Genomic DNA, 20,798 nt, shown 5'->3' with positions numbered 1-20,798 from the left:
ATGGGTTGAGTTTTTTCTTGCCCTGATGTGGGATCTGAGCCGAGGATGTCGTTGTGGCTTGTGCAGCCTTTTGAGACACTCGTGATTTAGGGCTATATAAGTAAACATTGATTGATTGATTGACAGATAAAATGAGTGATTGATCTATTTTCTATTTGACATAAAAATCATTGTGTTGAAAGCCTCTGCATGAATTTAGATATAGAAACAAGTTGTAAGATTAGAATGTATGAATGGCTTTGATGTGTATATCTGGAGCTTTGTTTGAAATGAAAAAGTATATTTTGCTCAATAAAAATATTTTATTAACATGACATGAGGGAAGAAGTTTATACTTTAACTCAGTTACATACTACATGACTTCTGCACTACTCAGTGGCCTAGTGGTTAGAGTGTCCGCCCTAAGATCAGTAGGTCGTGAGTTCAAACCCCCGCCGAGTCATACCAAAGACTATAAAAATGGGAGCCATTACCTCCCTGCTTAGCCCTCAGCATTAAGGTTTGGAATTGGGAGTTAAATCACTAAAAATTATTCCCAGGTGCGGCCACCGCTGCTGCTCACTGCTCCCCTCACCTAAATCTTCCTGCGAAAAGCAGATACAAGAAAAAATCGAACTATGAAACGGAATAGATCCTTAAATATTTGTTGAGTAATATCAAGGATTATCCGTCGGTGGCGTTCCCAGACATGTGTACACCACAAAGGACATGAAAGCTTAAAAAGGCATGGATGACTACAATTTATTTGTGTGTGGCTGGGTCAAGTAAAATAGTATCAAGACTCTCGCTGATAAATCATGCATGTTTTTGCTCGGGTAAGGTTGGATTTTATCATTCAACTTGGCGTCTTGCGAGGACGCGTCCATGTAAACAAACAAGGACTAGGACCCCACATCTGCCACCCGTGACTGCATATCCATTTAACTAACTAGCTATTATTCAATCATCACCATATTTGATTTTTGTCCTGTTGTCGGTTAATAAAAGTCCACAACCATAAAGATGTCTAATAAGAGCTATAAATGATTTAGATATGATAGTTTTTATGCATATATTTGATTAGGCCAACCTCACATGATGTGGATGGTTGGCATAAGAGCTGCAAAGTAAAATACAGTAACACCTCATTTGTTCTGCAGACGTCCAGCGGGTGTCAGCGGGGAGTCATGAAGAGGAGTGGCACACCAGTGTGGGACAGAAGGAGCTACAGGCCCCCTCCCACATTAAAGAGGAGCAGCTTCATGATGAAGATGAAGCTCAGTCCTTACAGCTTCATCACAGTCAAAGTGAGGAGAACAGAGGGGCGGAGCTTGTAAGTCAACACATCACAGAAGCTGATGGAGAGCATTGTGAAGATATAAAGTCAGAACCAGACAGCATCTTTGCTCCACTGTCAGACATGGACCACATGATGTCAGACTCTTCTGATCACAGTGACCACATCCAAAAACCTTTGGAGAGTAAAAATGACTCTAAAGGTGATACGAGACATCACACTAACAACAAACACTTTGACTGCTCTGAATGTGGGAAATCATTTAGACTGAAGACTAATCTTACAAGACACATGAGAACACACACTGGAGAGAAACCTTTTACTTGCTCTGTTTGTAAGAAGAGTTTCTCCATAAAGCAACACGTGACCAGACACATGAGAACACACACTGGAGAGAAACCTTTTACTTGCTCTGTTTGTAAGAAGAGTTTCTCCAGAAAGCCTGACATGACCACACACATGAGAATACATACTGGGGAGAAACCTTTTACTTGCTCTGTTTGTAAGAAGAGTTTCTCCATAAAGCAACACATGATCACACACATGAGAACACACACTGGAGAGAAACCTTTTACATGCTCTGTTTGTAAGAAGAGTTTCTCCAGAAAGCTTGCCATGACCACACACATGACAACACATACTGGAGAGAAACCCTTTACTTGCTCTGTTTGTAAGACAAGTTTCTCCAGAAAGCTTGACATGACCACACACATGAGAACACACACTGGGGAGAATCCTTATGCGTGCTCTGTTTGCAAAAAGAGTTTCTCCAGAAAGCTTGACATGACCACACACATAAGAACACATTCTGGAGAGAAACCTTTTACTTGCTCTGTTTGTAAGAAGAGTTTCTCCAGAAAGCGTAACATGACCAGACACATGAGAACACACACTGGAGAGAAACATTTATCTTGCTCAGCGTGTGCTAAAAGATTCATCACTAAGAAGGGAAGTATATTACACATGAGAACACACACAGGTGAGAAACCGTTTAGTTGCACTGTGTGTGATAAGATGTTCAGGTTTAAGAATCAGGTCAGTAAACACAAGTGTGTAAAAGTCATGGAGGCTGCAGGGATGTAAAAACACTTAAACAGTGATTGTGCTAAATGTAATTTAAAAACACAGCATGTTTAATATGAATGTATATTTGATGTTGTACGTAGTGCTTCTCATCTTCTAGTCTCATATGTTGTCCTGAAATTACTTTTTAAATTGTGTGCATGTATTGAATATTCTATATGTAGTTACTATTTTATTCTATTTTCTCATTGTTAAACGGAGGACATCTTATTATTTTCATTAGTTTTTTTTCACGCATATTTTGTATTTTATTTTATTGATGTTATTATCCAATTAAAAGTATGAATGAATAAAATGGTTAACAAAACGTGGACTCTGGTAGATTGGCAGCATTGTTACATCATGGATGTTAACTACTGCAAAACATCAACAAACAAGAAAAATGCTGAAGTTAGCAACACATCACTGAACTTTAGAGCCATCGTGAGTGGAGTTGCTTGTTTTTATTGCTGCATTTGTACTTATTTCACCTCACATCTTCACTTTTAATTCTAAAGTCTTCTTCAAATATATTGTTGTAGGGTTCTAACATTTATGTTTATGATGTGTGTGTAGTCTGTGGAAAGGGTTGTTGTCCCTTGTGGATCCATTTGTTCACTTGCACATACACATTATCATCATCATCATCATCATCATCATTATCATCATCATCAGACGTTACCGGGCCACTACTGGACGAAACCTTAACATTAATGTTTTAATATAAATGTGACCTCATTATTCCTTGATAATAGGACTAAAAATACAGATTTAAGCACTGTATTAGAGTGCCTCTTGTAGTACTCCAACTCGCCACACTGAGAAGTGGGGGCGATCGTGAGCTAGCAGATGCATGTTGCTATCATGTTTTTTCAGCGAGGAAGACAGCATTTGTGTTTACTCTTTGTCGCATCCAAGTTTTATTGCTCTGCTGAATAAATTAATCACTATGGCTGCCAATATGGAGGGTTATATATATATTTTAGAACAAATACTTTCCTTAACAGGTAGCAAAATGACACCACAAAAAGTGAACTAGCAGCAGGACCCAGTAAAAATTTTCTTAATTTACTAATTAATTAACTATAAAGTAGAGTATCGGTCTGCCGATATTATCGGCCAATAAATGCGTTAAAATGTAATATCGGAAATTATCGGTATCGTTTTTTTTTATTATCAGTATCGTTTTTTTTGTAGTTTTTTTTTATTAAATCCACATAAAAAACACAAGATACACTTACAATTAGTGCACCAACCCAAAAAAAAACCCTCCCCCATTTACACTCATTCACACTCATTCACACAAAAGGGTTGTTTCTTTCTGTTATTAATATTCTGGTTCCTACATTATATATCAATATATATCAATACAGTCTGCAAGGGATACAGTCCGTAAGCACACATGATTGTGCGTGCTGCTGGTCCACTAATAATACGAACCTTTAACAGTTAATTTTACAAATTTTCATTAATTACTAGTTTCCATGTAACTGTTTTTATATTGTTTTACTTTCTTTTTTATTCAAGAAAATGTTTTTAATTCATTTATCTTATTTTATTTGATTCATTTTTAAAAAAAAAAACCTTATCTTCACCATACCTGGTTGTCCAAATTAGGCATAATAATGCGTTAATTCCACGACTGTATATATCGGTTGATATCGGTATCGGTTGATATCGGTATCGGTAATTAAAGAGTTGGACAATATCGGAATATCGGATATCGGCAAAAAGCCATTATCGGACATCCCTACTATAAAGAGTAACATTTCAGTGGATATTTCACAAGAGTTCACCAAAAACTGGAAATTGAGAATGCTACATAAAATCCTTTAGTGATTTTTAAGATGCAGATGAACGAGGTTGCACCGTGCAGTAAAAAAAGGGATATTTATTGATAAAAGAACAAAAAGCGAGAGGAACAGGGAACAATGAAGAAAACAAAACAAACTGCTGAAACCCAGCAAAACACTCACAGGAAATGTGGAGCAGATGGCGTCCACAAAGTACGTGCGTACTAGAGATTGGCATCAAAAAGTATAGTGGATCGTCACCCGTGAACAAAGAATAATGTCCGGACAACGAAGGTAGCAAAAGGATCAATTTAATTAGTCTTGATTGCAAACAGAAAAAAGGTGAGAGGAAATGCTCGGGGACAGAAGTGAAGCAGCCACGGGAAAACACCAACAAAACCAGAAGAGCTGCCAAAATAAAAGCACAGGACAGGAACTATGTTTGCATACATCATACATCTACTGTCTGCCCTAAAGGTCAAAATATTATTTGTGTTTATTTACCAACGATGACACCCCCACCCCTCCCCACAAAAAAAGAGAAAAACAGCACAAAATAAATAAATACATTTTAAAAAAGTAATAATAATGACAATAATAACTATAATAATACAAAATAAAATAATATAAATAGATAGTAAATAAATAAATAGAAAAAAAACTATAGACAAATAGAGAGTACTTTTTTTTTTAAACATTTTAATCACTAATTAGAAAAAATAAAATCAGGCTTATGGGGCGTGACATAATCGACCCAGTATTCCCAGTATGAAGTAAATTTATCCAATTTATAATTAATAAAAGCCGTTATCCTCTCTGTTTTTATAAATGTCCATTGTGATTTCCAACCATAGCTTCAAAGTTGGGCTCTCCTGTAATATCCATTTCCTGGTAATACTCTTTTTACAAGCCACTAGTAGGATATTCATGAAGTATTTATCTTTTTTCAGCCAATCCTGAGGTACATGTCCGAAAAACAGAATCTTACTTTCAAACAGTGACGTGCGGTCACTAGAGGCAGGGGAGGCGGGGCCTCACCTGCCACCATGGAAAGAAAAAAAATGTAAAAAGAAAAAAAAATAATTAAATTGTTATGTGTTCAGTGATTATACTATAAAGTTATGTTCCATTTAACTTCACCAGTTTTAGATTATTTTTATTCAAAATCGCTGAATTTTCACATTTGCCGTTCAAATACTGAGAAGAGACGGTGCGGTGATCAGCAGCCAGTTGAGGCACTTGTGCCTCACCATGGATTGCGGACTCGGCTAACTGCTGGCCTGCTGTGCAGTGAGACCGTATTGCTATATGAATTATATTATACATTTCCATAGTTTAGTTAGCTGAGGTATATAATGTACAGTGTATTTTGTCAACAACCGTATGTGTGTAAAGTATTTCTTGTGCTGAGCGATCATAAAACTGCTGCGAAGACGCACTGTGGGAGGCTCGCAGTAACCCCGCCTCCTTATGCCGGCTAATGCACCCCGCCGCAGAACCCCCGACGGGAGCGCCACACCAACCAAAGCCCACACCCAAACCTTCCACGTGCAAGACCGAATCCACCCAAAAAAAGTAACTTAACCAGAAGCCAAAAAGTGCAAAAACAACAATGCTCGCGCCATGGGAGCCGTGAACAGGGACAAAACATTATGTACACCTGCAGACTGCAGCACGGATTTCATATTTCATTCATTCACAATTCCTCCAACACGAACACCACTGTTCCTGCACTTATAAATAAAGGTAAGACCATAATAACGTTTTTTTTATTAAATGTGCTTTTTTGTGTGCTACAGTTTGTATGTGTAAAGTGTAAAGTTAAGTTAAAGTACCAATGATTGTCTCACACACACTAGGTGTGGTGAAATGTGTCCTCTGCATTTGACCCATCCCCTTGTTCACCCCCTGGGAGGTGAGGGGAGCAGCGGGCAGCAGCGGCACCGCGCCCGGGAATAATTTTTGGTGATTTAACCCCCAATTCCAACCCTTGATGCTGAGTGCCAAGCAGGGAAGAATGCTGGTATGAGCTTTTAAACACAACCCGTAAACTGCTGCCAATCAAATGGTGAATAAGATACTCTTTAGGGTTCATATGTTTGTAAATTTGACTGTGATGAAGTCCGTGCCTCACCAGTCATTAACCTCACCGCACGTCACTGCTTTCAAAGGGTCATTTGAAAATATCCTGTAGAGCTTGGTGTATCTCTTTCCAATAGTCCTTTATGGCAGAACAGTCCCAGAAAACATGCTAGTGGTTTGCATTTGGATTCCCACAATTTCTCCAACAGGCAGGGGAGTTGTTATCATAATGAGACTCCTGAGAAGGTGTAATAGAAAATCTGATCAAACTTTTCCAGCCAAACTCCCTCCACGTGGGTGAGCTGGTACAAGTCCATTGATATTTCCATATTATTGTCCATTCTTCCTCAGATATGGTTATCCCTCCTTCCTTCTCCCATTTTGTTTTAATATATGAAGTTGAATATGATTTCTTATACAAGCATGAAACACTTCTATCAATGGTTTCTGAATTATAGACTTTTGTAAACAGTTCAATTAAACATATGCTTTTCTTTGTTGCATTTTTCACCTTCATATTAACAAAATGCCACAACTGCAAATATCGATAGGAGTCTTGTTTTTTAATAAATGTGTCCTTTTAATAGTTTCAAAACTGAGTTGTTTTTTTTAATCTTTCATTACACTACATAAAGCTAAATTGGTTTTGGTTCATCTCTATTGGCAGGGTTTGAAAAAGGTACATCAGTCTTGGACGTGCATTCATTTTAATGGAATCAATTCTAGAACTAAGGCTAAAAAAAGGAATTAAGTTCCATCGTGCTATGTCATCTTTTATTTTTGTATGTATGGGTAGATATTTGCATACCGATAATTTTGTAATATATGTTGATAAAATGATGCCCAGGTATTTAAAAGACATATCAGGGGGTAACTGCTTCTGTTTTCCCCTGGTGGGTTATAATTATATGAGAGTAGCTGGGTTTGACCTATATTGATTTTATATCCTGATAATTGACCATACTGTTCAAATGAGGGCATTAATTTAGGAAGAGAGTATGTTGGGTGCCGGATGTAGATTAAAATGTCATCCGCATAGCAGGCTAATTTATATTCTCTCCCTTTAATAATAATTCCCTTAATATCTTAATTTTGTCTAATAGACTGAGTTAGTGGCTCCAGGTATAATGCAAAGACATACTTGCCAACCCTCCCGAATTTTCCGGGAGACTCCCGAAATTCAGCGCCTCTCCCGAAAACCTCCCGGGACAAATATTCTCCCAAAAATCTCCCGATTTTCAGCCGGAGCTGGAGGCCACGCCCCCTCCCACTCCATGCGGACCTGAGCGAGGACAGCCTTTTTTCACATCTGCTTTCCCACGATATAAACAGCGTGCCTGCCCAATCACGTTATTCCATACAAGGTGTCCGGCATACTGCCGATGAGCATGGTGCAGATGGAGAAGATCTTCTCGGCGTCCGTGTTGGCGCACACGTTGCCAAAGCCGACGCTGGTCAGGCTGCTGAGGGTGAAGTAGAGGGCGGCGATGTACGAGCTGCGCACCGCCGGACCGCCGACCGTGTTGTTGACGTAGGGCATCTCCAGGCGTTTGCCCAGCTCATGGAGCCATCCTTGGGGAAGAGACGGTAGGACAACAGGGTGACAAGAACTAAATCATCCAGACTAGAGATAAATTGTATTATTATGTTTATCTTACCTAAAAATAAATATATATATATATATATTTTTTTTTTTTAAACTAATTTCATTTTTACTATATTTTGCTGAAAACATCAAAATTAATTGTATTTTTATTTGTATTTTTTCTGACTCCTTAATACATCCAGCCATAGAATTATACATTAAAATAAACATATTTGAAATAATTATTTTTAAATGATCATAATAATTCATTTAAAATGACCATATTTAATTATTTAAATAATTGCTTGTTTATCAACAACTTTAGCATTTTATTCATTACATTTTGAAGCTCTCAGAAGCCAAGTTATGTTATATTCCTATATAAGTATCAATTATCTAAACACAGTTTTGTTTGCATATTTTCAGGATATGTATATATATATATATATATATATATATATATATATATATATATATATATATATATATATATATATATATATATATATATATATATATATATATACATATGAAATACTTGACTGGGTGAATTCTAGCTGTAAATATACTCCTCCCCTCTTAACCACGCCCCCAACCATGACCTCCTGCCCCCAACCACACTTGCCAACCCTCCCGGATTTTCCGGTAGACTACCAGAATTCAGCACCTCTCCCGAAAACCTTCTGGAAGAAATTTTCTCCCGAAAATCTCCCGGAATTCAGCCGGAGCTGGAGGCCACGCCCCCTCCAGCTCCATGCAGACCTGAGTGAGGACAGTCTGTTTTCACGTCCGCTTTCCCACAATATAAACAGTGTGCCTGCCCAATGACGTTATAACTTTAGAATGATCGAGGGCGAGTTCTTGGTTTCTTATGTGGGTTTATTGTTAGGCAGTTTCATTAACGTCCTCCCAGCGCGGTAACAACACACAACAACAGCAGTCACCTTTTCGTCTACCGTAAAGCAGTTTGTCTGCCGTAAACAGCAATGTTGTGACACTCTTAAACAGGACAATACTGCCATCTACTGGATAGCCTCCGGAACACTGAAATTCAAGTATTTCTTTTATTTATATGTATAATAAAATAAATATATATATATATATATATATAGCTAGAATTCACTGAAAGTCAAGTATTTCATACATATATATATATATATATATATATATATATATATATATATATATATATATATATATATATATATATATATATATATATATATATATATATATATATATATATAAATATATATACATATATATATATATATATATATATATATATATATATATATATATATATATATATATATATATATATATATATATATATATATATATATATATGAAATATATATATATATGAAATATATATGAAATACTCGAGTTGGTGAATTGTAGCTGTAAATATACTCCTCCCCTCTTAACCACGCCCCCGCCACCCAACCACACCCCCGTTCTTAGAACATTCTTAGAACGTTCTCATCTATATACCAAATATAATTTGCCTGCAATGGAAACAGCAACTGTTAGGCTTTTATAAGTGTTTTTTTCGCAAATTTACTTTTTATACAGTATGTTGTAACGTTTCCCTAACTTTCTGCGAAAGTGTTGTGTTTTGTGAACAAGCTGACGCCGGCTGAGTCAAGGCTGCACGCACAGTAGGTGGCGGTAATGCACACACAAGTTTGCTCTCCAACCGCCATATAAATCAAAAGAAGAAGAAGAAGAAGGAGAAGAAGAAGAAGACTGCACGCATGCACAATTGAAGCTGCTCCGTGAGACAAAGAAGGACGAAGGCTAACTACTTCCAGAATCCCGATTTTAAAGCAATTTAGTGTGCCATCCATTTATCCATCCATTTATCACAAGTAAGTATAGAAAGAGTGAAATACGAAGCACGTTTTTGTATAACAATTTCCAACCTACATGATTAATTTCAGACCATTTTACGGTTTTAGCGTTGTGTATAAATGCGCGCCATGCGCCGGCGCTAACTAGCATACATTTCTCGCGCAGGTTGGCTGTCATAATGTTTCCAAACTGACCAAAGACCAACAAATGACTTCTGAAGAAGGGTGGATTTATCTGTAGCCTAGTTAAACAATAATTTGCCCCGCAGTGATATGGTTTGAATGCTGCCTGAACGTTCCGTGAACGTTATAGTTCCGTGTGGGCGATAATAGGGCAACCCATTTTCCTTGTTTTTTTTTTATAGAATAAACACAATATATATATATATATATATATATATATATATATATATATATATATATATATATATATATATATATATATATATATATATATACATATATATATATATATATATATATATATATATATATATATATATGTATGAAATACTTGACTTTCAGTGAATTCTAGCTATATAGGGCTTATAAGCGTAGATGGGCTGCCACAACTAGGCTTTTGAAGAAGCAATGCCGACAGTCAACTTTAGAATTAGAGAGTGATGATAGCGAGCAAGAGAATGACACGACATCAACTCCAGAAACAGTGACAAAGTACATGGATGCTGCAGAGACTGCTTCCTGCACTGCCGCGGGTGCTGACAATGCCACCTACAGTGGCCCTGATAGTGATGAGCCTGATGAAAATGATGCTGATTGGAGACTAATCGGCCATCATGTCACCTTGTCATCTGATTCAGAAAATGAGAGTGATAGTGACTGCTTTGAAGATCATTTCAATTTGTTGGCAACCGAATATCATGTCAATAATGCATTGGACAGCCTCTTAACTCAAGAAAGTTTTCCAGATGGTTCCTTCTTTTGTGGTCGTTGAGTTCCTTGGTGAACGTGCAGTCGCTGTTGTCCCAACCATATGGACAGAAGGTGATGGAAAGGTTATTACTTTTTCTGAAAAATACTGTGCATAGGCATAATATTGTAGCTTATTATTAATTATTATGTCATTCATCATGATTGGATTATTTTATCTTCAGAATAGCTTCTGCTATTGGCCAAGGCCAAATCCTACCCACTCCAGAATCCGGAAAGCTGAGATTCCTGACAAACAATTCTGGGATAGGCTGCCAATTCAGGTTTTCAGGAAAACATTGACTGGTAAGGGAATATTGTCAAAGTCATATCATGTATATTTTAAACAACATAAGTTAGATTCATCTTGAGTCATCAGCATACTTTGAAATTTTTCAGAAGACTTTGACAAGGCCCTTCAATACGAAAAACAAGCTGAAATGTTTTCGAGCCCAGAAGAAGAAGTGTCAACCAAACGGAGCCACATCACCCCTGAACGTTATAGAAACGATGAGGAAGATGTGTTTGATGCTGACGGTATAGTCACTTTTCAAAGACTGTTTACTTACAATACTCAAACACTACTTAGTGGTGCATAAATTTTATTGTCTTCGTTGGTTTAGATGAAGAGGAAATTCGGCCAAAAAAGAAGTGCAGAAAAGAGAAACCACAGATCTTCGTCCAGGCACCCCCACTGCCAGAGCTCCCACCATTTAACTTTCCAATCTCCAGCGAGTACCAGACCACTTCAGCCAGTACCAGCCAATACCAGACCACTCCAAGGCATCCAGGCCGACCTCACAGCCCAGCGAGAAGCAGCACTTCCAGGCTCAGTCCAGACAGGAATGCATCCAGCTCAAGCCAGTACCAGACCACTCCAGCCAGCTCAAGCCAGTACCAGACCACTCCAGCCAGTACGAGTCAGTACCAGACCGCTCCAAGAAGCAGCAGGAATGCCCTTGACAGTGAACGTTAGTTGGCTATTTAACTGTTGATAGGTGGTGTTGAACAGGCTGTTACAACGGGCAGTAATACGAATTACCTCTTTGACTTTTGTTGTCTTTGCAGTTTTCCAGTTGAACATGAAAGTTCAAAATATACTTGAGAACCAGGGAGAAATTATGCGCATGCTGAAAGGGCTGGCAGCACAGTCTGTGGGGCCAGAATCTGTGGATGTTCAAGATCTCATTGATAAGCCTTTCGAGACTCTTGAGCAGCTGAAGGCCTTCTGTGAACGGCTCAACACTGATCTTCTGCTCAGAAAGCAGCTGATAATTAGTTTTAATTCCCCACTGCAAAAATATATTGCTCAGTTATCAAAAAACAATTTCTAATCAAGTACAATATTGTTGTTTATTTATTTGTATAGGTGAAAGCTCTTACTGCTCTTGGTGGGCAGAATTTGGCAGACACGGTGAGGACAATGCTGAGGAAAATTGCCACAAACAAAGTCCTGGAGCAGCTTGGCCTCCGTGGAAAGACAGGAAAAGTGGCGTTTGAGGACTTGCCCCTTTACAGAATAATAAATAGTAAGTGTTAATAATAGGTTTGCATCTTTGAACATATGTTGCATGTATGCTCACAAGGCCGATCTAGCTGTTATTATTACAGTATTTATTCTAAAGGGAATTCTAAATTGTGCTGGTGATTGCATGAGGCATGCAGGGGTGTTTACAAGCAGACGACCACAGCTGAAGTGGATTGTGAGCTTGGAGAGGTCCTGAAACTGGCCACTTTTCGAAAGGGAGGTTCAAAATTTGAGGTACGGAGAAGATAAGATATCCCAATTTTGAATTCCATTTTATTGAAGTTCCACTGCATGTCTTTTGAATTTGCAATTATAACTACTTGCAGGAGAAGAGGAGGAATTAAGAGGGAGGACAAAAAAGGAAAAAGAAACAAGCAAAAGAACAGAGTGAGATGAGAGGTAAATGATAAAGTAATTATGCCAATGTTTTAATTCAATTCAATTAATCTACATTCCAGTGCTGTCTTTGTCGTATTTGTGATAATTATTTACTTCCAGGATTTGGGTTTCCCTGCTTGGGCTGCTGCCCCCGCGACCCGACCTCGGATAAGCGGAAGAAGATGGATGGATGGATTTACTTCCAGGAAGAGAACCAAGAAGGGGCAGGATACACTGACGCGCACGACCAAGACCACTGCATTCCATTCCATTTGTATTATAGTTATCACTAATAAAGAATTATTTCTGTTGAAATCACTATCACTAATAAATAATTAATTCTGTTGAAATTTCTGTTTGAGTGTTATTCCTGACAATATAGCATAAAAACAGATGTAAATAGCATGTTCCTAAACAGTTCCCTAAACGTTCTAGCCAAACGTTATTGGCTAACGTTCTGCTAACCAAGCAAGAACTCCACAACCAAACGTTATTTGAACGTTATAAACTAACGTTCCCAGAACAATGCCACTACGTTCTCCTAACGTTCACATAACGTTCCCTTGTTACCCGCGCGTCATCTTAATGAAATACTTGTATGTTTTAGTAATGTATGTATGAAAAATAATATCTTACCACGGAGTAAAAGGGAACAAGAATATGAAAATGAACAATTGGTGTATCGCCACAATTTCAACCACTTTTACGCTTCTGTCATTGTAATGAATGACGCACGGGGGCGCCACTAACTCCCATCGCATCATTTATTTTTTAAATGTTGATATTTCTTAAACGAAGCACTTACTGTAACCTAACAAAAAACATTATTTTACATTTTCAGAATTCTGAAATAAATACGTTATAAAATAGTAAAACATCGATTTATTTTCCATTTAAGGCTGCTGGACACATCTTTCAGGTTTGTGTACAGATCTGTGAGGTTTCATAATGAATACCGTATTTTTAATAACGTTTGTTTGGGAAGTAATGGTTTATTATGACATTGTTATTGAAATACAGATGACACAATGGTAAGTAACTGTGGCAAAACAAGTTGACGGAAGTGACGTGGGGTACGCGCATGCGTGGACCGATCGGGTGATAAAGCAAGATGGCGTCTGACGGAGAAGGCTTAAACGCGGGCATTATATTTCTATATTCTTACATATATGTTGTTTAATAGAGTACACACGGTTAATAATTGTTTGTATCAGGATACATTAGTCCGAGCGCACTTTGACACTTCTCCTGTTTGCTAGCTTCATTCAAGGTAGCTTGCAGCTAGTTTCGCTGGCTAGTTAGCTTAGCTTGTTAGCTGCTAACAGAAGACACAGAAGTTATCAACACATCGCTAAGTAGGGAACTAATGTGAGTGTAAAGTGTTGTGATTGTGTGAAAATGTGCGAAAGAACGATGGCAAAGTACGAGGAGGAACTTTGTCCAACAAAAGAAGCGAACGACCGACAACAACTGCTGGATGTTTATTATAAGAAACATCATCAAGTTGTGTTACACAGAACAGGTTTGTTTACTTCTTACTCTCACATGTTTACTAACTTTATATTTGATTATTAACACTATTCTTAAATATATTGTGTAAAAGAAGTTTGGTTGTCTTGTGAGGATGATGTACATATATACGTCTGGTACTTGCAACTGCGTGGTTGTCGTTATTCTGTCGAATTTAACTACCCGTAAAAATTAGTTACCTAACACAGTCCATTTGTAGAATAAACATAAGTTGATGCTTGTGCATATTCAGTAAAAAAACATAAAATAAATAAATATAAGCAGCAATAAAAATATACTTTAAAATGCTTCTACACATTCTATAAAAGGCACAGATAACATACATCCATCCATTTTCTACCGCTTGTCCCTTTCGGGGTGTCGCTGGGTGCTGGAGCCTATCTCAGCTGCATTCGGGCGGAAGGCGGGGTACACCCTGGACATGTCGCCACCTCATCACAGGGCCAACAGAGATAGACCGATAACATTCACACACTAGGGCCCATTTAGTGTTGCCAATCAACCTATTCCCAGGTGCATGTCTTTGGAGGTGGGAGGAAGCCGGAGTACCGGGAGGGAACCAACATTGTAGGGCCCTGCGCTCAGTATTTTTCTACTGCTTCTTGTAAAGCATAAATACACAAGTCAGTGCTGTACTTGCTCTTAAAGGCCTACTGAAAGCCACTACTACAGACCACGCAGTCTGATAGTTTATATATCAATGATGAAATCTTAACATTGCAACACATGCCAATACGGCCGGGTTAACTTATAAAGTGCAATTTTAAATTTCCCGCTAAACTTCCGGTTGAAAAATCATTTGGAGGATTACGTATGCGCGTGATGTAGCCAGTAGAACACATGTATGGCTCCCCCATTGAAGTCAATACGAAATAGCTCTGTTTTCATCTCATTATTCCACAGTATTCTGGACATCTGTGTTGGTGAATCTTTTGCAATTTGTTTAATGAACAATGGAGACTGCAAAGAAGAAAGTTGTAGGTAAGATCGGTGTATTAGCGGCTGGCTGTAGCAACACAACAAGGAGGACTTACTTGGATAGCAGACGCGCTAGCCAACGCCAGCCGCCAACCGCATCTGTGATCGGGTGAAGTCCTTCGTCGCGCCGCCGATCGCTGGAACGCAGGTGAGCAAGGGTGTTGATGAGCAGATGAGGGCTGGCTGGCGTAGGTGGAGCGCTAATGTTTTTATCATAGCTCTGTGAGGTCCGGTTGCTAAGTTAGCTTCAGCGTCGTTAGCAACAGCATTGTTAAGCTTTGCCAGGCTGAGAATTATTAACCGTGTAGTTACATGTACACTACCGTTCAAAAGTTTGGGGTCACATTGAAATGTCCTTATTTTTGAAGGAAAAGCACTGTACTTTTCAATGAAGATAACTTTAAACTAGTCTTAACTTTAAAGAAATACACTCTATACATTGCTAATGTGGTAAATGACTATTCTAACGGCAAATGTCTGTTTTTTGGTGCAATATCTACATAGGTGTATAGAGGCCCATTTCCAGCAACTATCACTCCAGTGTTCTAATGGTACAATGTATTTGCTCATTGGCTCAGAAGGCTAATTGATGATTAGAAAACCCTTGTGCAATCATGTTCACACATCTGAAAACAGTTTAGCTCGTTACAGAAGCTACAAAACTGACCTTCCTTTGAGCAGATTGAGTTTCTGGACCATCACATTTGTGGGGTCAATTAAACGCTCAAAATGGCCAGAAAAAAAGAACTTTCATCTGAAACTCGACAGTCTATTCTTGTTCTTAGAAATGAAAGCTTTTCCACAAAATTGTTTGGGTGACCCCAAACTTTTGAACGGTAGTGTACATGGTTTAATAGTATTGTTGATCTTCTGTCTATCCTTCCAGTCAGGGATTTATTTATTTTGTTTCTATCTGCATTTGAGCCAGATGCTATCACGTTAGCTCAGTAGCTAAAGAGCTTCGTTGATGTATTGTCGTGGAGATAAAAGTCACTGTGAATGTCCATTTTGCGTTCTCGACTCTCATTTTCAAGAGGATATAGTATCCGAGGTGGTTTAAAATACAAATCCGTGATCCACAATAGAAAAAGGAGAGAGTGTGGAATCCAATAACCCAGCTTGTACCTAAGTTACGGTCAGAGCGAAAAAAGATATGTTTTGCACTGCATTCTAGTCCGTCACTCTAACGTTCCTCATCCACGAATCTTTCATCCTCACTCAAATTAATGGGGTAATCGTCGCTTTCTCGGTCCGAATCGCTCTAGCTGCGTTGAAAACAATAGGAAAATATGAGGAGGCGAACAACTGACCATGTCACGCTACTTCCGGTAGGAGCAAGGCTTTTTTTTATCAGAGACCAAAAGTTGCGAACTTTATCGTCGTTGTTCTATACTAAATCCTTTCAGAAAAAATATGGCAATATCGCAAAATGATCAAGTATGACACATAGAATGGATCTGCTATCCCCGTTTAAATAAAAACAATTTATTTCAGTAGGCCTTTAAAGCCAAATTGGTTGTCTGCGGTGCAAATAAGATCCCCAACTCTGTATATTATCACACTTTCCAGCACTTTAGATAGCATGCTGGCTCGGGCGATAGGTTGATAATTGTCCATAGTCCCTACCTTACCAGTCTTGTCTTTAATGACAGGTACTAAAATAACTGTCAGCATAGCAGCTGGCAGGATGCCATGCATTACCAACCTACCAATATATACCTACTGCATGTACATAAAAACTTAATGGAGGTGTTTGGATATGTTTTAAGTTCTTTGTAGGCAGAATAAATCGACTCTAATAGCCTCTATTGTAAGCAGACTTTTGATCGCATTTATTTACTATTTAGAATGCATAAAAACAAAAATATGTGTTCTTGATAGTCAAAAAAAAAAGGGTGGTTCCCTTTTAAGTGAAGTGAAGTATATTTATTTAGCGCTTTTCTCTAGTGACTCAGAGCGCTTTATATAGTGAAACCCATTATCTAAGTTACATTTAAACCAGTGTGGGTGGCACTGGGAGCAGGTGGGTAAAGTACCTTGCTCAAGGACACAACGGCAGTGACTAGGATCGAACCTGGAACCACCGAGTTGCTGGCACGGCCGCTCTACCAACCGAGCCACGCTGGCCTTAGAATGCATTCAATTCTATAAAAATCTCATAAAAATCATAAATACATTCTAGAAACGTCTCAATAATTCCATTAACAATATTTTTTATTTAGGAACTTTCTAATGTAACGTGTTTCTATCTTCTGTTAAAATGTAATAATCACTTCTTCTTTTTTGTGAAAATGTAGGGTTTCTGTGGATCATTAAAAAGCATTAAAAGTCATTGAATGGACTTTGCCTAAATTAAGGCCTTAAATGGTATTAAACACCATTAAATACGATGTCCAGAGGCATTAAAATATTCACGCAATCGTAGGCCGGGACCGATATAAATGAAAATAAACCTAATAACTTAATTCTTGCCGTCATCAATACATTGCTATGTCCGTCTGTTTCCTTCTTGGTCTGTGGATTTTAAACTGGACTAAGAGGTCTCACTCGGTGCATCGCTCTCAGCACCTGAGCATGTTTATTCCACAGTACACTTACATGAACAAAGTGAGCCTCTTGTCAGTCATTCACAATCTTTGTTTCGGCGACTTGCAATTCTCCTCCACACGTTTTCCTGTGTGCAGTAGTGTTAGCAACACTCACTTTAATGTTGGAGATAGAACTAGTCATTTTAATACCACACTGTAGTACAGGCCCCCATATAACTGCCCGAGATATGCCTGTTATATGATTCTTTATTTTGGGCCTTTTAGAATCAGCAGGTTTTCATCCATTTGTGTCAAGGAGGTGAAATTAGGTATGAAAACCTTTGACAAGTTGACATCATGTCCATTAGGACTTTTCAAAGTGTAGAATACTATCCCCCTTAAAAGCAGAATATTTTATTTTGAAAGTAAACTAGATAATTTATTTTGTCTTTATGCATGACTTCCTGTCCCACAAGAGCAGATTTTAGCTAAATTGAACCGCCTTGTTGTGTCGACCACTAAATATAGAAGCCAGGTGGTGGAAACTGACACATTGCCTTGAAAACAAAAAACGGAACGAGTCTGTCGCCGTGGCGCCGCCATTCCACATCCAGTGGAAATCCCGATTACAATTACAAACATTGCTTGGCGAGATCAATGACGAAACCTTACTTCGGGTTCAAGGCACGAAGCAAAAGGAAATACACTTTCAACCCAAAGCACTCTCAGTGAGCGAACTCGACCACAAGATGGCGTCATAGCAGAGACAACAATACAGAATACAGATTTACACTGTAAACAACCTAATCTTTTCTCTAAATGTATACATCAGTAACTGACATTAAAATCACAGGGGGCACTGGAGCCTATCCCAGCTGCACTTAGGCAGCAGGGCATTTATCGCAATATAGATTTTAGGCCATATTGCCCACCCCTCGTAAAAAGTGGTCTTATTTTCCTGTGAATAATGTTGTAAAGAGCAGTGTTTGTTTTTTGGCCAATTCATATAATAACTATTTTTTTTAAGTTGACGTGAACTTACTGACTGAATCTTGAAATTTCTCAAGCACGTTTGTCGTTTTGTGTCCTGCAGATGTCTGTGAAGAACAACTTCTGCCTGAAAGACAGGAGTGTAGCTTCAGGATGGTGAAGGAGGATCCATCAAAGAGGAAGACCAGGCGCCACAGACCCTCTGGCGTCTCATTTTCCCCTTTGACACAGACCCTTCTCTGTAAAAAGGAAGAGGAAGACTCACTGACGCCCCACATTAAAGAGGAAGAGAAGGAACACAGCATCAGTCCGGAGGGAGAGCATCTAGAAGGACTGGTGGAGTTCCCAGTGACTGGTGTCCCTGTGAAGAGTGAAGATGATGAGGTCAAAGGTCAAAGTGAGGAGAAGAGAGAGGCGGAGCCTCCAAGCAGCAGCTCAACACAACACATGACAACAGAAGCTGATGGAGACCACTGTGGAGGATCACAAGCAGACAAGCTCTTAGCTCCACTATCAGATAGTGAGGATACAACATCACACTCTCCTGACACTGATGATGAAGACTCTAAAGATGATAAGACATGTCACACTGACAACACTCACTTGAAATGTGCTCACTGTGACCAAACATTTAAAAACCATAGTCATCTGAAAAGACACATGAGAAGACACACTGGAGATAAACCTTTTTCTTGTTCAATCTGTGGCTTGTCTTTTACAAGGAAGGACAATATGAATGATCACACAAGAGCACATAAAGGAGAAAAACCATTTTCGTGTTCTGTGTGTGATTCAAGGTATGCACGAAGTCGAGATTTGAAAAAACACCTGAAAAGACACACTGGGGAAAACCTTTTTAAGTGTTCTGTGTGTAATTCAAGTTTTGTCCAAGGTGAACATTTGAAAAGACACATGAGAACACACACAGGAGAAAAACCTTTTACCTGTTCACTCTGTAGTAAAGGTTTTGCACAAAGTCACAATTTGAAAGTACACATGAGAACACACACTGGTGAAAAACCTTTTTCCTGTTCAACCTGTGGTAAAGGTTTTACACACAGTCAGAGTTTGAAAGAACACATGACAATACACAGTGGAGAAAAACCTTTTTCCTGCTCAATTTGTGGTGAAGATTTTGTACGGCGACAGTCTGTAAAAGTACACATGAGAACGCACACTGGTGAAAAACCTTTTTCTTGTTCAATCTGTGGTAAAAGTTTTACAGAAAGTCGTTGTTTGGAAAGACATACAAGAGCGCACACTGGTGAAAAGGCTTTTTCCTGTTCAATCTGTGGTAAAGGTTTTACAGAAAGTCAATATTTGAAAGTACACAAGAAAACACACACTGGTGAAAAACCTTTTTCCTGTTCAATCTGTGGCAAAGGTTTTACAGAAAGTCAGAATGTGAAAAGACACATGAGAACACACACTGGTGAAAAATCACATTCCTGTTCAATCTGCAACAAAAGCTTTTGTGAACGATCATACCTTGTAGCACACATGAGAACACACACTGGAGAGAAAGTGTTGAGTTGCAGTGTGTGTGGTGAAAGATTCTCTTCTAAGTACCAGTGTAAGAAACACAAGTGTGCTGGTGAGAACAGCAGCAGCAAATGAAACTGCAGGATTTGAAATAAACTGTCAAGACTTAAATTTTGACTTTCTAACAACATCAGCACATATAACATGTGTGACATTGTTGTTTGTGTAACAATCTTTTTAATATGCTTCTACATTTATATATTGGATATTTTGTATTAGTGCTTTTTTCAGTCAAGTACATGCATTAATATGCAACATTGTGTACTTTTATTAAACATTGAACAGAACAATTTGACTGAAAAGGTAAGAGTAAACAGTACAATACATAGTTTACATACAATAAGCATTTTATGTATATATATATATTCATCATACAATTTTAGACTTATTCATGATAGTGTTTTTATAGGTGCTTGAAATATTGAAGTGTGACATATTTTTATTTCTAATTGTTAATGGTCCCATAGATTAGCACCTTTATATGGTATACATATGTACTGGTTCACATCTGAAACATCTTCTGTACCACTTCAGGAAGCATATTATTTACTTTATACATAATTTGAACAGTGGTCTTTTATACAATTTTAAAATGTGTGACTTTATGAATCATTTGTTGGGTCTCTATAATCATTTTATTAATTATCTTTATTACTCTCTTTTGTAATATGATGATTGTTTTGTGATTGTTTTATATGTATGTCCCCAGACCTTTATGCAGTATAAAAGTGAGAGAAAAT

General features: G+C 38.2%; 4 protein-coding genes across 11 annotated transcripts in view; 3 read left to right on the top strand and 1 right to left on the bottom strand.

The window, feature by feature from the left end:
- LOC133665326 (zinc finger protein OZF-like) overlaps window positions 1–2,590 on the top strand; it is a 14,965-nt gene extending 12,375 nt beyond the window's left edge. Inside the window, exon 3 of the mRNA XM_062070597.1 lies at window positions 1,140–2,590. Coding sequence (XP_061926581.1) covers window positions 1,140–2,359 — 1,220 coding nt within the window. The 3' untranslated portion in view covers window positions 2,360–2,590. The remainder of the gene's footprint in view (window positions 1–1,139) is intronic.
- LOC133664592 (oocyte zinc finger protein XlCOF6-like) overlaps window positions 1–20,798 on the bottom strand; it is a 225,970-nt gene that overhangs the window by 159,340 nt on the left and 45,832 nt on the right. The gene's annotated exons all lie outside the window — the stretch shown is intronic.
- Window positions 9,532–12,827, top strand: LOC133665324 (uncharacterized). Of its 7 annotated transcripts, none has more exons than XM_062070595.1 (9): window positions 9,532–9,672; window positions 10,584–10,670; window positions 10,770–10,890; window positions 10,987–11,121; window positions 11,208–11,555; window positions 11,653–12,113; window positions 12,210–12,346; window positions 12,439–12,511; window positions 12,611–12,827. In XM_062070595.1, exons 2-6 carry the CDS (start codon window positions 10,584–10,586, stop codon window positions 11,916–11,918), a joined length of 957 nt encoding a protein of 318 aa, XP_061926579.1. In that variant the 5' UTR covers window positions 9,532–9,672; the 3' UTR covers window positions 11,919–12,113; window positions 12,210–12,346; window positions 12,439–12,511; window positions 12,611–12,827. The 7 variants fall into 7 exon arrangements, with proteins under 7 accessions (XP_061926579.1, XP_061926576.1, XP_061926573.1 ...); XM_062070592.1 differs by having other exon boundaries at window positions 10,984–11,121; window positions 12,242–12,346; XM_062070589.1 differs by having other exon boundaries at window positions 10,984–11,121.
- Window positions 13,555–20,535, top strand: LOC133664632 (zinc finger protein OZF-like). Of its 2 annotated transcripts, XM_062069430.1 has the most exons (3): window positions 13,555–14,012; window positions 14,924–15,146; window positions 18,620–20,535. In XM_062069430.1, exon 3 carries the CDS (start codon window positions 18,670–18,672, stop codon window positions 20,131–20,133), a length of 1,464 nt encoding a protein of 487 aa, XP_061925414.1. In that variant the 5' UTR covers window positions 13,555–14,012; window positions 14,924–15,146; window positions 18,620–18,669; the 3' UTR covers window positions 20,134–20,535. The 2 variants fall into 2 exon arrangements, with proteins under 2 accessions (XP_061925414.1, XP_061925413.1); XM_062069429.1 differs by lacking the exon at window positions 14,924–15,146.

Source organism: Entelurus aequoreus, linkage group LG14 (genome assembly GCF_033978785.1).
Source record: "Entelurus aequoreus isolate RoL-2023_Sb linkage group LG14, RoL_Eaeq_v1.1, whole genome shotgun sequence".
Lineage (NCBI taxonomy): Eukaryota > Metazoa > Chordata > Actinopteri > Syngnathiformes > Syngnathidae > Entelurus > Entelurus aequoreus.
The sequence above is the reverse complement of the archived record's forward strand: the minus strand, read 5'-3'. Positions and strand labels throughout refer to the sequence as shown.